Genomic DNA, 15,017 nt, shown 5'->3' on the forward strand with positions numbered 1-15,017 from the left:
AAGCAACACAATCAAGATAGAACAGAAGAGCTAAAATATTTCATTAAAAACATTTTCCTGTACTTTTCCTGATGCATCAGCTTTTACATTAGTCTTTTATCATTGTCCTTTAACACTGACCTTTAAAATAAAGTAAGTATAGTACGTTGTGAAAAGCAATATGAACTAAACTAACCAGATCGCACGTGACTGTCTCTGCTTTTCAATATCATCATGAGTTTGCATTTCTACATATTTGGCTAAATGCCATTTAATTATAGAAATATGTGGATATTTAGCCAAATTGTATTAATGCATTGTATTAAATGTATCACTGCGTCTGAGTGATAATTTAATCGCACATGTTACACAATATGTTTCGTTTTTTCCTTTAATAGCCTGAAGCTGTTTAAACGCCATCTAGCGACAAATCTAAGTGTTACAGTTTATTGTGGAATATATTACTTATTATATTAATTTTAAAATAATAAAAAAATCTGTTTGGTGGCGTTTGTCCAGTTTGGATTCTCTGAGTAAACTCTATTTAACAGGTTTAAAGTCTTTTACTGACACTTTGGGGAGTTCATTAAGGCTGAGAATCAAATGGGAAACTTTTTAATCATTAAATAACTGCAGGATTGGGTCCAAATTACTGCAGAAATCACATTAGCAGTCTAGACTCTTTAAAATAAGTAGAAAGTACATCTTGCAAGTTGTTATTAAGGAGTATTTTAATACTCAAAAAATATCTTACTTAGTGGTTAAATATTTTTGATTTTGAATTTAGATAATATTACTAGCCCCATTAAGGTAGGCTGCGTGCCCCATGCAAATTAAGTGCATGACTAAAAAAAATGATAATTTCTTCTCACATACTGTGCTTCATCACATACAGTAATTAATCCAAATAAATTGTTCAAACGTTGTACATGCTTAAAAATCCTAATTTTCTGTAACCTTAATTGACCCCAAATAAGTATGTTCAAATAAAAATAAACTAAGCTTGGGTGTTAGCGGGGTATAAAATACATGTGTAAACGCGTACGTGCACCGGGATTTGGGTGCGTGTGTGTGTGTGTGTGTGTGTGTGTGTGTGTGTGTGTGTGTGTGTGTGTGTGTGAGAGAGAGAGAGAGAGGGAAAGATTGATTTAAATTACTCTCTGTCATTGTTTACGAGTCAGGTGCAGACACTGTATAGTACATTTCCTTCTCAGTCATGGCACGCAATCACGTTTTTTTTTCTTTTTTTTTCTGTCACGCAATCACGTACATTCACACGTGATCAAGACAAGTACGTCACAGTCATAGGTCACAGTGCAGGAAACATTTTGGAGAGCCAATTTGCACTTCAAAATAAAATACAATAAAATGATAACAGCACTAAATGGACACTGTATATTTCAGAATGATTAATAAACTTGTTTATTAGTTATATTTATTTGAATGACAAAAATATTTTTTTTGGTAGTATAAAATGTTTTTCATAGTTGTTTTATTTAACAGCTTTTTCGAGCAGTAATAAACGAAGACCTTTATTTTGTAATACCGGATCGCTGAATAGGTGCGTCATTGTGACGTAAGGCTGTGTTACATCACTCTGTTCCCTTGCTTGAGCACGCATTCTTGCAAAAACCGGCAGGAACCGATACAGCTGCGCACCAGTTAGCGGAAAGCTACCAGAATCAGGTAATTGTGTAATTTTTTTTACATATAAATAACAATGTCTGGAGATGATATTGCTTTGCTTATTACTAATATAACAGTAAAACGTGTTTGTTTAATAGACAGCGACTGTAATTGTAGACAAACTGACGGTGTTTTGGGAGTCAAGCTGATGCTGCTAACTCGACAGTAATAGTCGCTATTAAACCTTTAAATTGTCTGATTTCTTTGTGAAAAGGGTTGTTTTAACAAATTAGTAACACGCATATCGTTATATACTAGAGAGTTCACTTTCTAGATGCGTCATATAAAATAGTTTGACCTTCATGTAACATGACGTATGACTTTGCTAAGTGTGATTCAAAGAACAAAAAAATTAGCCGACTCTAAATCATTTGTCAGTTTTATTATATAATATTTTATAAAGCTTTTTCTGATTTCCAAAATGTCTAAATATTTTTTTTTTGCCAGAAATGTCATTAAACTTTAAAGTATATATATAACATTGTCCTGTGTTAAATTATGATGTGTATATATTAATATTTGTTCATAGCTAGTATATTGTGAGATTTCTGACATCTAGTTATTTTATAATATTGATTGTCTTCCAGTTTTTCAAGATGAGCACAGTGGATTACGATGACAATGAATCCAAGCTGCTTAGGAAAGCGAAAGAGAATCCATTTGTCCCTGCAGGTATAACATAAATTTTTATAATTATAATTAAAGTTAAATCAATATTATCCATTGCTTGTTGTGTGGTTCAGATGTAAACAATATGTATTCAAATAAAGTATGTTTTCGGTTGATCCCTAAAAAGCATATTACTGTATAAACCAATTATAGAAAATAGAAATGTAATAGGTGACATGGAGCATACAAACTTTATCAGACCTCTAACAAGGACACTAAATACTGACAAACGTTTTTAGTTTAGCTCGTATTTTTTCTAAACTTGAAAGCAATATAATTGGTAATGGAAACTTGTGCTGTCTTTGAAGGGATGGCTGGATTCTTTGGCATTGTGGCATACAGGCTGTACAAACTGAAGAACAGAGGTGATACGAAGATGTCAGTTCACCTAATTCACATGCGTGTGGCTGCTCAAGGGTTTGTGGTGGGAGCCATGACTTTGGGTAAGATCTGATGTTGTCAGGATCGCATTTAGCCTCTATTAACAAATACATACACATCAGGGCAGAGAAATTGCTTTTGAAGTGCATTACTTTGTGTGTTTTATTTGCAGGAGTTATCTACACTATGTACAGAGACTACGTTCTGAAGCCTGCTCAGGCCCAGAGAGCGTTAGAGCAAAAGGCATTAGAAAAAAAGTAAAGACTGTGATGTACACGCACACATTAACCACCTCATATTAAGGTGTCTCTTTGTATTTATTGCTCAAATAATTTAGGATTTGTTTTTCTTATTTAAACAACGATAAACATATGAGGTTAGATTTCACGTTTATGTTGTCTGGTATGTTTGAGGACAACATTATTTAATATTACTTTTAAATGTAAACCTTGTTTGTGATGGAAAAGTAAAGGTCAGCCATTTTAAATAATTAATCCAAACTACTGCTCATCTAACTAAATGTCCTTAAAAACTGATGGTATAAAATGGTTGCTTTGTCTTTGAAAGCTTTTGGATGAGTATGGGATATAAAAGGCTTATGGTTGTTGCCTTGTTATTATGCCTTGCCCTTGTTTTAAAAAAAAAGAGGTGTGGCTTTAATGCCTTTACATTTTGTGACCCTGTCTTTGAAATCCAGTCTAAAGTCTTATAATCTAATTGATTTCACTCATTAAATTCACATTAATTTCAATCTTTGACATGACCTTACTCGGACGATATGGAAGTTATATATGTTGACAGAATGTTCTTTTACATTATCTAGGGTGACTTTATGTACAAAACAGTAAATCACCATAAATGACTTTACACTGGGTTTTCACAGACTTGGTCATGTATTTTTAGGTAGGTATAGTAAGAAAATGGTGCACAAGACATAATGTGGGGACCTCACTATTTCTAAATGATTAATGGTACATGGTCTTTGCAGATTTAGTGTTGCTTTAAAAAAAAAAAAGGTTCATGCCAACTGTTTTACATTTGTTTCATTTTGTTTGTGTGAGGTGAGGATGAGTGAGCAGAGTGTTATTTTTTGTTTTGAAAGTGTAACTAAATATTGCACCTTATGCTTACATATTTCAAATAAAATTCACAAAATGTTCTTTTTAGAGTAAATATATTTTGAGTATCTCAGCTACCACTTTGTTTATATTTGTGAATAAAAAGAAGCAATTCAAATAAACATTCTTCTGTTTTTTTATACTACTATGTTGTTTCTGTTTGCTTCTCAATCTTGTCCCTAAAGGGCCCTGAGCACTCCACAGGTTTGGTGACCTTCGACCTAAGGAATTTGACCCAAAAATAGAAATTCTGCTATTTGCGTCATTCCAAATCTGTATGGATTTCCACTTCAAGGACTCCATATATGGCTTGGAATTTTGGCCCATTGCTTGTAAATCAGATTACTTAGATAATAGTCCTTCTGAACAAGCAGTGTGGTTTGACATATCAATCATGCCCATGGCTAAATGGTGGGGAACATGTTACACATCAGATGGTGATGCACCATTGATAAACTGCTGGACATAATCTTTCAAGACAGCTACTTAAGTGTGCACTTGTAAAAAAAAATTGTAAATAACTCCACTTACTTGTTTGTGTCATATTTTAAGTGTCCTGAAGACATTTACTACTTCAGGGATGTTTGCTTTACTGAAACACGAGCCATATCTTCTTGTGGAACACACGCGTTCACTGAAAAGAGAGGCAACACTTCTTAAAAATTAACATTTGGGCTCTGAAGAACAAAGAGGGTTAATAAATAATAATAAAATAAAAATTTAGGCTAAACTATCCCTTTATTATCTGACAGTAAACTGACTAACTTTCACAATAGTTTCCACTGTATTGTTCTCTAACGTCAACGTCAGAAGTATATTTTGTGCAAGGTCCTCATACTTTCAATTTTTATCAACTATTTGATAACCAAAAAATTCAGAATGTCCTCATTTCAAAGACAATTATAAGAGTAACACGGTTCAGTACAGCGATTCTCGGTCTCAACCAATATTATGAGGGACTTTGATCACGCTCACCTCTGCATTTACTTCCTGGAAACGCGTTACCATGGAGACGATGGCGCCTACAAATGGACGGGAAACGCTTGTCTAAACACGGCCAGCGTAACAACCCATATCTTTTAAATCACAAATAACAGTTTTCTGTCTTTCCTTTGTTTATATTTTTATGAAATGTACACTAGTATTTGTTAATTTGGTTTACAGGAATCTTTGAAAACTCCCGGTAAGTGTGTTCAGTTCTAAACTAGTCTTGCCTGACGTATACGTCAGTGATCTCAAACAGAACATATTTAATAGTTTGTATGCTGAATGTTTGTTAACGAAATATTACCTGGTGTTGATTTTAATACCTTTTTTTTTGATCATGGTGATGTTTATTTTGAAAACACTGCTTTAAAGCATGCCTGCTTTGTCTTATCTACAACTTCAATAGTTTACACATGGTTTTAGTCAGATGTGTTATGTTGTCTTTGATTACCCAGTAATGGATGGTGACAGTGATCAAATAAAGGAGAACCTGAGGCTTCAGTTCCAGGCTCTGCAAGAGCAACAAGTACAACGTGTCCAAAAGAGACTGGAGATGAGAAAGGAGGTGGACAGGGACAATACAAGCTTAAATGATTTGGACAATATAAACCTGACAGAAGAAGATGATGGCATGATTGATCACTTCAATGCAAGGTGACGGAGTAAATGCACAGCCTTGTCGTACAATGGATATTTAAAATATGGGAAATTTATATAATAACATCATATTATATAGTGTATTATATGTATGTAATAGGGTACTATAACAGATTTAATGCATGCGTGGTAATCTATATTCTTACTGACATACCAAAGCAAAATAAATCTACAAATAATCTATCATTTACTTTGGTAAACATTTGCATAGTACTGTATGCATACGTTCTGCATGTACTGTACAGTATGTATCTGACGTCATGCTCATCAGAAAAAAACCCAAAGTATCAGAAGCATTTTTTGATCGTTATCTCTTTCTATATCAATTATATTGAAAAGTCTCTGTTGTTTCATTCAGGTTGATGCAGAATGAAAACGAGCAGTTGCATGATCAGCTGAGGGAGCTGAGAGATGAGAACGGCAGACTCTATAAACTGCTGAGTGAGAAAGACTTTGAGATTAAACACCTGAAGAAGAAGAGAGAAGAGGACAGGTTAGCTTTAGCAGGTAACCGCTATATAACTGTTATGGTTGAGTGGTTAACATCAATCGGTTATATCGAAAAGCAAGACATTCATTTTCAATTTATTGAAGGCACCGCCGGTCTGGCAGGAGAGGCTGCAGCAACCAAAATTGTGGAACTGTCCAAAAAGAATCGTGAATTATCTGCCGAAATGGAACGAGGGAAAACAAAAATAAAATTAGCAAACAACAGAGTCAAAGAACTAGAGAAAGAGGTAAAAAAACAGCAATTTCCTTTTTAATTTAAAATATATATATTTTTTGTGCACAGTGGGACAACATGCAGCATTTTCCTTGTTGGCTGGCATTCAAGAATATACATTATGCAATACTTTATTCATGTAGTAATATATATTTTTTAATTTATTAGATTCAGGCCACATTGTTACTTAATCCTGGACAGAAGACAAACCAGAAGAAGGCCTCACGGACTGTGGATGAAGTAATATTTATTTATTTCATGCTCATCTGTAGTTGATAAAATGTATACCTTGTAATGAAATTGCTTTGGATAAATGCCAAAGGCATAGATGTAAATGGAATGTATTAAAACACTTAAAATGTCACTCTATAGCAATATATCAATTTATTTACAGTATTTACACTTGCAGATGCCCCTTGATTTGAAATTATGTTATGTAATGCACTGATAGTTATGCATTTTGGTGTGGGGTTAGTGCCCTTATAATTTTGAACCCCTTTGACTGATAAATAACCTAAATAACCGCTTTGACAGTAAATAATACTGTGGTTTTGATGTGTCTTTTATGCAGAATAGTCCGGTGGTAAAATCGCTACAGGAGAAGCTATCTGCCTCCCAACTGAAAACATCCGAGTATCGTAACCAAATCCAATCTCTTAAGCAAGAATTAAAAATGGCTCACAAGGTTTGTGGACAACGTACAAATATTGTCGACAGTGTCGGCTGGTGACTTCTTTTTTCGAGGGTGCTCGATGCAAAGTTCGTCACAACATGTACAGTGTAGCCCATCATGTGTGTGGTTCCTTATTTCAGAAATATGTGTTCTGTGCGTCGAGAGATCTTGTGTGCATCACATGTCAAAATAAGTGCCTGCTGCAGACGCGTCTAAAGGGTTTATGATAAACGAGACACTCGTGTTTGCCAGATACTCACATAATCTCATGCGTAATCAGAGTTTACTGTTAAGGAAGTGTCTTTCGTGTATTTTGTGAACGTGAGCGTCTCTTTTATCACAAACTGTTTTGACGCGTCTGCAGCAGGCACTTATTTTGACAAAACACCTGATGCACATGGTGTACATGATGCAAAAACACATATTTTGAAAACGCAAGCAACACACATGACACTTCGAACACTTGCGCCCCTCAGATGAGCACTCACGAGCCGCCACTGATTGTCAATAATGTCAGCTGTTTACCATGATCTCATTTAAACTGTTATTGTTTCAGGTATTGAGCTGTGAGGTGGGTGAAGAAGTGAACATTCAGCAGATATTGTATAATCCAGGAGGCTGGAGAGGTCGTTCCCAACAGATCCTGGCCCTTCAGAATAGAGTCTGTATAACACTTTCTGTTTATTTGATTTGTATACAGTGATTTTTGTCATTCATTTATATCTGTGCCAATCAGCTTTCAGTCTTTAAAAATGTAAACCAAGGCCACTTGAATGGCACTATTAAACATCTAACACATTCAAGGTGCGAGACCTGGAGCAACAACTGAGTCAGTCGTCTCACAGGAAACAGCTCGAGGACCTCGGCCTGGAGGAGGACATCATCGGACTGGGCGGTCTGCAGAAGACACAAGACAGAAACTTCAGCCACATCCGTAATATAGAGAAAGAGCGGAAGGAGACATTGGAGGTCGTAAATATTAATTAATTTCATAACTTAGTATATATTTCAAATAGTGGAAAATTTTAAGATCAAACCGAAACCCTAAAAATAACACTAATGGCAATGTAACTTTGCAGAAGCTCACCATGGACTATGAAGTTCTTCTTGAAGAGCACTCAGATATAAAGAAGAAACTTGAGGGCTCCAAAGCCAGAAACAAAGTGTTGAGCACAGAGGTCAAAACTCTGAAATCCCAGATCTCTACCCTACTGGAGAAAGGCAGACATGATGACGAGCTGGTTGATACCTTACTGGTAACAGAGTCTTACCGATAACATAGTTTAGGATCTTCTAACTCTAAAAGAGTAAGGGGGTGTGCACACCAAAGCTTTTAAATGCGGCTGAAAACGCTCGGAGGATGCCAAATGCTAGTTGGTTACTCAGCTGAGTTCTTTGGTTGCTGTGATACCTCTTCTTTGTTTATCAGTCCTTGTACGATGTGCCGGTTGGTTGTTGTGATATTTGTCCCGCCCCTCCTCCACTGTGATTGGATGGCCATGTGAGAACTGATGAGCTGAGTTTCTCACCCAAAGTTAAATATTTTTCAACTCTCAGCGCTTAGCGCGGAAAAAAACGCAGAGCGCTGGTTTTCAGCGTGGAAAAACGCTAGCTGCTGGCTTTTTTTGAAAAACGCAGAGCTTCCATTGAAAACAATTGAAAAAATATGTCGGCCGCGATAAAAGCTTTGGTGTGCACGCCCCCTTACATACAAATGAATACATACATACACGTAGCTTATCTGTATAAAATATTCCTGTTGCTCAATTGATAGTGCATTGTGTTGATCAGTTTGAATCCCTGGGAAGGCCGTATTGATAAAAACATACTGACTCCAAATCCATTAAAGGGGACATTTCACAAGACTTTTTTAAGATGTCAAATTAATCTTTGGTGTCCCCAGAGTATGAAGTTTTAGCTCAAAATATCACATAGATAGATCATTTATCTATTTTTGGTGTGTCCTTTAAAATGCAAATGAGCTGATCTCTGATCTCTGAACTAAATGACAGTGCTGTGGTTGGTTAGTGCAGATTAAGGGGCAGTATTATCCCCTTCTGACATCACAAGGGGAGCCAAATTTCAATTTTTTCCACATGCTTGCAGAAAATAGTTTACCAAAACTAAGCTACTGGGTTGATCTTTTTCACATTTTTTAGGTTGATAGAAGCACTGGGGACCCAAATATAGCACTTAAACATGGAGATAAAGTCAGATTTTTCGTGATATGTCCCATTTAACGTTTAAATCTAAATGTTATATTTTAACCAGCGATGAGTCTAAAGCAGATAGGGGGCTTATGTTACTTCTGACCCGACCCTCCTCTAACAGAAGCAGCAGACACAGTGGCAGGCCATGCTGGGTCATCTGAGTCAGAAAGGGTCGCAGCGTGAGGAGCTCCAGCAGGGCCTGGAGAGACAACTGCACAGTGAGACCCAGAAGCACAATTCCCTCATCCAGCAGCTCAAACACATGGTGTCAGAAAAAGAGAAGAAGGTCAGAGAGCTGGAGCAGGAGATCCAACAACTGGCCATCAAGGTACGACACGTCTAATTCCAGATAATATAAGATGTGTTCTTTTTTTCACATGCTTACATATGTGTTATGTATCTGGTGCAGAAGCAGGAGGCAGGTGACTCAGATGGTAAGATTGGTCCTAACAGCAGATTTTTAACATCACAACAAGAGAGCAGCAGGGAGTCAAACCGTACCAGGTATTTACACCCATCTCACGGATAGTTTATACAGTATATTTATCGCATTTGTGTGTGGCTACTTGTAGAGAGGACTCTCCATTATTCTTGTTATCTATGTATTTGATCATAATTTCCTGTTGTCATTCCCAGCTGTTCAGACTGTGCTGTTAAAGTCCCGTCACTCCAGGCTCAGTGTTCAGAGTTTAAGGCTCTCTATCAAGCTGCCAGTGTGGAGCGAGACAGACTGCTGGAGCTGACCAAGATGTTACAGAACAGGTAGAACAGAAAAAAATAGTAATACAACATAGTGTATATGTGCTCTATTTCTCCCTGTGTACTTTGCTTGTAGTAACATTAGTCAATAGATGGGATAAATGTATGTTTTTTTACTAGTAGGATATATTAAGCATGTTTGTTCTTTTAAAGACCCGTTGGGAAATGTATTCCCGGCTGGGTTCTTATTTTCTGTTCAGGTTGTGAATTAAATTGTACAGGGGTCCCTCTAGTGGCAGACAGATGCCTCTCTCTCTTAGAGCACCTTCAGTGTACTGAACAACATTGCTGAGGAAAGTTTGGACGGTTATGCTGACAAATGTTTTAAAAAAAAATTGCTGGGAGGCAGTTAGCCATTCAGAGATTTTTGTATTATTTGCATTGTTTATTTTATAAACAGTTGGTCATTTACACCTGCTGACCAACCCATACTGCAAAAAAACTTTCTCTGGCCAAAAATATATTTTTAATATATGCTAAATACATTTTGTAGAAAGTAATGCTTAATTTAATATATTTTTGAATTTGGAAATATATTTAGTTTCTAGAAAATATATACATTATATACATATACATAAGTTTTTCTTTCATTTTGACATGAATATATTTCTTTGGATTAAAATATATGGAGGGCTAAATATATTTTTTTTAAATATATTTAAAATCAAAAAAATATATTGGTAAAAAATATATTTTTGTAAACATATTTCAAAATATATTAGCAAATATATTTTTTGGCCCTTTTTGGCACAAAACATTTTAGGAATTGATTTAATAACTTTTTTAAATATAATATGTATATATCCTAAATATATAATAGATTTATTACACTGCTCTCTAAAATGCTAGATTCTGATTGGCCAGTCACAACATTCCAGTTCTTTTAATATTTTAATATTCTTTTAATATAACTACTGCTCAAAACTATTAACACAGAGTAACCAGGATGCTGCAAATCATTTTGACAGGTACAGTTAAATATACAAAAAAATAAAATATATATGTCTTTTATTAACATATCCGGCATTGTATTTAAATATGCTTAAACAAAATAGTGTGTTAATAAAATACTTTAAATCAATATTTAATTTTCCTTAATGCACATTTGCAAGGTCAGACACTGATGTTTGACCTCGCTTATAGTCTCCGTCCTAATTCATCCCAAAGATTTTCTATTGGGTTGAGGTCAGGACTCCATGCAGGCCAGTCAAGTTCCTCGCTCGTCCATGTCTTTATTCAGCCATCCCTAAACTGTTCCCACAACGTTAAATTTAAATGAAAAAGAAATTGTCCAAAATATCTTGGTATGATGAAGCATTAAGAGTTCCTTTCACTGGAAGTGATTATAACACCTGAATTCAATGATTTGGAGGGGTGTCCCAAAACTTTTGGTAATATAGTGTGTGTATGTATGTATGCATGTAAATATATATGACTAAAAGCATCCAAAACGAATCAAAACTCAGTCACCTTTTGCATAGAAATTGCAAAACCATACTCGAAGTTTCACCTTAGGATGATTTTTTAAGAATATTGAAGGAGTTTTATATAAATTATACATAAATAGAACAAATGTAAAATATATACATGTATGTCAGTGTGTTTAAATATATATAATAATTAGACACAGCGCACACATACTATGCGAAAATCTACCTTTATTTTGTATGCGATTAATCACGATTAATCTTTGCCCAGCCCTAAAAATTAGTTTTTCTAATAAACGATTTATTCAATAAATATGTTTGGCACAGGTATTTTTTATTTACAAAAAGTAATTTCAATTAAAAGATTTTTAAGATCATAGTAAACATTACACTGTTTTAAAACTTACATACATAAAAATATACATAGGTAATTTAAATAATATGTTTCTTTCTTTTGCATTATGCTTTTCTTCTGAACTGCTCTGAATCCATATAGTTCTATTATTTAATATTTGTAATAAAATTTTCAATGTTTACAACAAATCACCCATAATACCTTACACACCAATCACATACAGTAGCAATATCCTGGCAAGCAACCGGCAATCATATTGAGTGAAGCCGGACTATCATTGTAGTGATTGTTTGAATTTGTGTCGTAGGGAAGAAGAGTTGAAGCGCCAGTGTGAAGAAGCCGAGCAGAAACTCAGACAAGAATGGCAGCGTTCGGTCGTGCTGGAACAGCAGCTGGAGAAAGCCAAACTGGACTCGAGGAAAGAATCAAGTCGGCCTGCAACTAATCGGAGTAGAACAGGTTCTGATTTTAGATTGAATACTTGCCTCCTGTGGTTTTCAAATGTTTATTCATATTTGTATTGTTTTGAATCCAGTCTTATTATTGAATAAAGTCTAATGAATTGAATTATCTTCTATGTACTTAGGAAGCTCTGGCAGCTCTCTGAGTCTCCCTGAGAGACAGGAAGGCCTGTTTCCCAGAAGCCCCACAGATGTCAATCATGACGCTCAACTTAATGAACTCAGAGCCCGGTACTTTAAATTTGTTTCTTGCCAAATCTTTTTCATACACCCTAAGTATGCTAAGTAACTATAAACATATCTTTATGATTTAAACCGTTTTTAAATCTCTATAGACATTTGGGTAAATAAGTTGCCTGTTCCAGACCAGTAACTATATGCAGGCATGTTTTCTTGCTCCTGCAGACTGGCACTGCAACTGGAGGAGAACGAGACCTTAAGAAACACCCTGAGGAACACCTTGAAGGAAAAGAAAGAGGGCCTGCAATTCTACAAGGACATGATGGACCAAGCCAAACAGAGCTTCCAGCAAGCCCACAGAAAGCATGAGCAGGGGACTTAGTTTGGCGGAAACCTCTCTTTTGATGATCGACCTCAAAGAGGCTCTTTGCTCGAATACAGGGATCCCTTAAGGACAAAACTGGTATTGGGTGGACACTCAAGTCTTGTTTTTATGTCACTCAAACATCAAGACTCCATCAACCCAACAAGCATTGAGAGGTCACGGGAGATAAAGCGATGTTACTTTTTACAGCAAGGTGAGTTTGCAACATTCAGAAGTTCTCATCTGATGTTAAATTAATACAATGTACTTTGAAGAAAATTGACTGGTTGTACTACTAAGAGAGACCTTGCTTGTTTAAAACAGTTTAAGTAATTATACAGGTAAACCAACAAGATTTTCCATTCTCGTTTTGGCTCCCTAAACTGGAAACAAACTTTCCTGCCTTCTTTCCTGACGCACTTTGCTCATTAATATTTGATTTGTGTGCCGCGGTGTGAAACCAGGATGAAAAGTTAAACCAAAACAAGCCCCCCGTGCTTAAAAAAGCACTGCTCATTGTACACCGCCACAAGCGATATGTTTGCCATAAGTTGACCTCGCATTGGCCATCTTTCCTCTTGTTTACGTTTACCGTATCAGCCTTTGCATTCATACAGGGCTTCATGAGTTATTCTGTTTCCTGGTTTGAGGTTTGAGGCCTCCCTTCCCAATCACGCTTAATTTAAACCTGTGGCTGAAGCAGTGTACACCTCTTGAAATGGCGCACTATTTCATCTTCCCAGAATCCTGAGGGACGCTGGCAAGCCGAAGGCTGTAATGAGTGCAAAAGTACCACAAGACAAAAATATCATCCAGGATTGGAAATGATGAAAAACGCCTTATTTACATTAAGAAACAAAAAGCAGCTTGTGTTGCTTTATGAGATTTCAGGCAAGGGATGTTTGACCGGGAAAGCGGTATAAAGTTTTAAAGTCAACGCGAGATTGAAAACGATCCTGCTTACAGCACTTCGAAATGGATGTTATTGCGCATGATTCATCAGTGTATGATAGTTTACAATCATTTCTGTATGATTTATTTATTTATTTATATCGAACTGAGAAAAAGGAAAAGTAAATTACAACACACAAATAAATATCAAATTAACAAAAAGCTCACATCATTTGAAAAAGGATAGGGAAAGCCCCTAGGCTTATCAAAATCTATCCCCAATAATCACAGTACCGATTAAAACTCACATCAAACAATTTAAATTAACCATAGCTTTAAAAAATATATAGTTTCCTTGTAGTTGATGTCATCAAGGCTAGAAGTAACATTACAGTAGTTTTTACCACACAATTTTCTTAATAAAACATATAAAGAGCCCAACTCAGGCCCTGATCCCTTTAATTGTATGATAAAGCTGTATCAATGTTCTTCTTTAAAAGAAACTCATACAGTTGATGTTTAAATTACATAATAGTGAATATATGATGAAACTATTATCACTTTTAAATATTTAAACGTAACCGAATGGCCTAATTTAATAAAAAAAACTTGATTGTTTTACATTATATTTGTGTGTAATACGTGTTTTAGGTTTGTTAGGGTATAGCATTGCTAGCTTAGCAACATCATACTCTAAAATGGAACCAAAAATGATGAGGGTTTCATTTATTTAATTTAAGTTCTTGTATAGAAAACAGACAATGTTTCAGGTTTGTTTTCAACCTTTACATACTTATTGAACATAGTTCTGACTGCATTATGTTGTTTTGTGTATGTGATTTATGCAATAAATCAATGAAAATGAGTTTTCTGATCATCACATTCTATCAGATTGACCTTAGATTTATATCAGTTCAGTCACTACAAACAGACATGAGGTAGTTTTGTTTGCCGAAACAAAGATTTAAAAATTTTAAACAGATGTTATGTTGTGGCTGAGAGCAAATCTATTTGAACTATATTTGGTATGTAGCCTACTGAAATAAATCCAATAGTGAGTTCAATACAGTATATAGTTGCTATAGCACTGTTTAAAATGTCTTCTGTATATTATTTGCTAAGAATACATTTTATGAAATTGTAATGATATGAGACACTGTGGTATTGTTTATATTATAAATAAATTTTTTTGTTTTGATAATTAAAATAATAAAAAATTATAAAAGAGCACCTATTTAATTGCTTAGAAAAACAATGTTATTTTGTGCACTCTTAAAATGAATGTGTTAAAATAACGCATCTTGTGTTTAGTTAAATATGGGATTTAAATCCTGCCAGGATTCAAAACTGAAAATAGAGCTCTGAAAGGTTGAAATTTAGTGTTCGCAAACTCAAAATCTTACAAAAAAAGTTTTGCAACATCGAAAAATAAGATTTGCAAGCTTGCAAAATTTAAAAAAATAAAAATATATCTGCAAACATTATGTTGTTTTTGA

At 35.1% G+C, this 15,017-nt stretch overlaps 2 protein-coding genes across 5 annotated transcripts in view; both read left to right on the plus strand.

Moving 5' to 3' along the window:
- ccdc13 (coiled-coil domain containing 13) overlaps window positions 1-14,779 on the plus strand; it is a 49,568-nt gene extending 34,789 nt beyond the window's left edge. For 3 of the 4 annotated variants that reach the window (XM_073814932.1, XM_073814930.1, XM_073814929.1), the window contains exons 2-15: window positions 5,276-5,474; window positions 5,836-5,984; window positions 6,072-6,214; window positions 6,370-6,441; window positions 6,773-6,886; window positions 7,431-7,535; window positions 7,679-7,843; window positions 7,954-8,130; window positions 9,206-9,412; window positions 9,494-9,588; window positions 9,721-9,846; window positions 11,933-12,084; window positions 12,212-12,317; window positions 12,492-14,779. In XM_073814932.1, the coding sequence (XP_073671033.1) occupies window positions 5,278-5,474; window positions 5,836-5,984; window positions 6,072-6,214; window positions 6,370-6,441; window positions 6,773-6,886; window positions 7,431-7,535; window positions 7,679-7,843; window positions 7,954-8,130; window positions 9,206-9,412; window positions 9,494-9,588; window positions 9,721-9,846; window positions 11,933-12,084; window positions 12,212-12,317; window positions 12,492-12,648 (1,965 nt within the window). In that variant the 5' untranslated portion in view covers window positions 5,276-5,277 and the 3' untranslated portion in view covers window positions 12,649-14,779. Of the gene's footprint in view, window positions 1-4,115; window positions 5,017-5,275; window positions 5,475-5,835; window positions 5,985-6,071; window positions 6,215-6,369; window positions 6,442-6,772; window positions 6,887-7,430; window positions 7,536-7,678; window positions 7,844-7,953; window positions 8,131-9,205; window positions 9,413-9,493; window positions 9,589-9,720; window positions 9,847-11,932; window positions 12,085-12,211; window positions 12,318-12,491 lie in introns of those variants that run through there. The other variant, XM_073814931.1, reaches the window with a different exon arrangement.
- higd1a (HIG1 hypoxia inducible domain family, member 1A) lies at window positions 1,515-3,978 on the plus strand. Its single transcript, XM_065267856.1, has 4 exons — window positions 1,515-1,665; window positions 2,253-2,337; window positions 2,643-2,777; window positions 2,888-3,978. The coding sequence occupies exons 2-4, from the start codon at window positions 2,262-2,264 to the stop codon at window positions 2,974-2,976; spliced, it is 300 nt and encodes a 99-aa protein (XP_065123928.1). The 5' UTR covers window positions 1,515-1,665; window positions 2,253-2,261; the 3' UTR covers window positions 2,977-3,978.
- Window positions 14,780-15,017: the final 238 nt, after the last annotated feature.

Source organism: Paramisgurnus dabryanus, chromosome 6 (assembly GCF_030506205.2).
Source record: "Paramisgurnus dabryanus chromosome 6, PD_genome_1.1, whole genome shotgun sequence".
Classification (NCBI taxonomy): Eukaryota; Metazoa; Chordata; class Actinopteri; order Cypriniformes; family Cobitidae; genus Paramisgurnus; species Paramisgurnus dabryanus.

Bases quoted from the DNA above. Each gene is read 5' to 3' on its own strand.
- higd1a (XM_065267856.1), top strand. From the start codon at position 2,262: ATGAGCACAGTGGATTACGATGACAATGAATCCAAGCTGCTTAGGAAA. The intron at 2,338-2,642 runs GTATAACATAAA...CTGTCTTTGAAG, and splicing joins GAATCCATTTGTCCCTGCAG to GGATGGCTGGATTCTTTGGC. The intron at 2,778-2,887 runs GTAAGATCTGAT...TTTTATTTGCAG, and splicing joins GGTGGGAGCCATGACTTTGG to GAGTTATCTACACTATGTAC.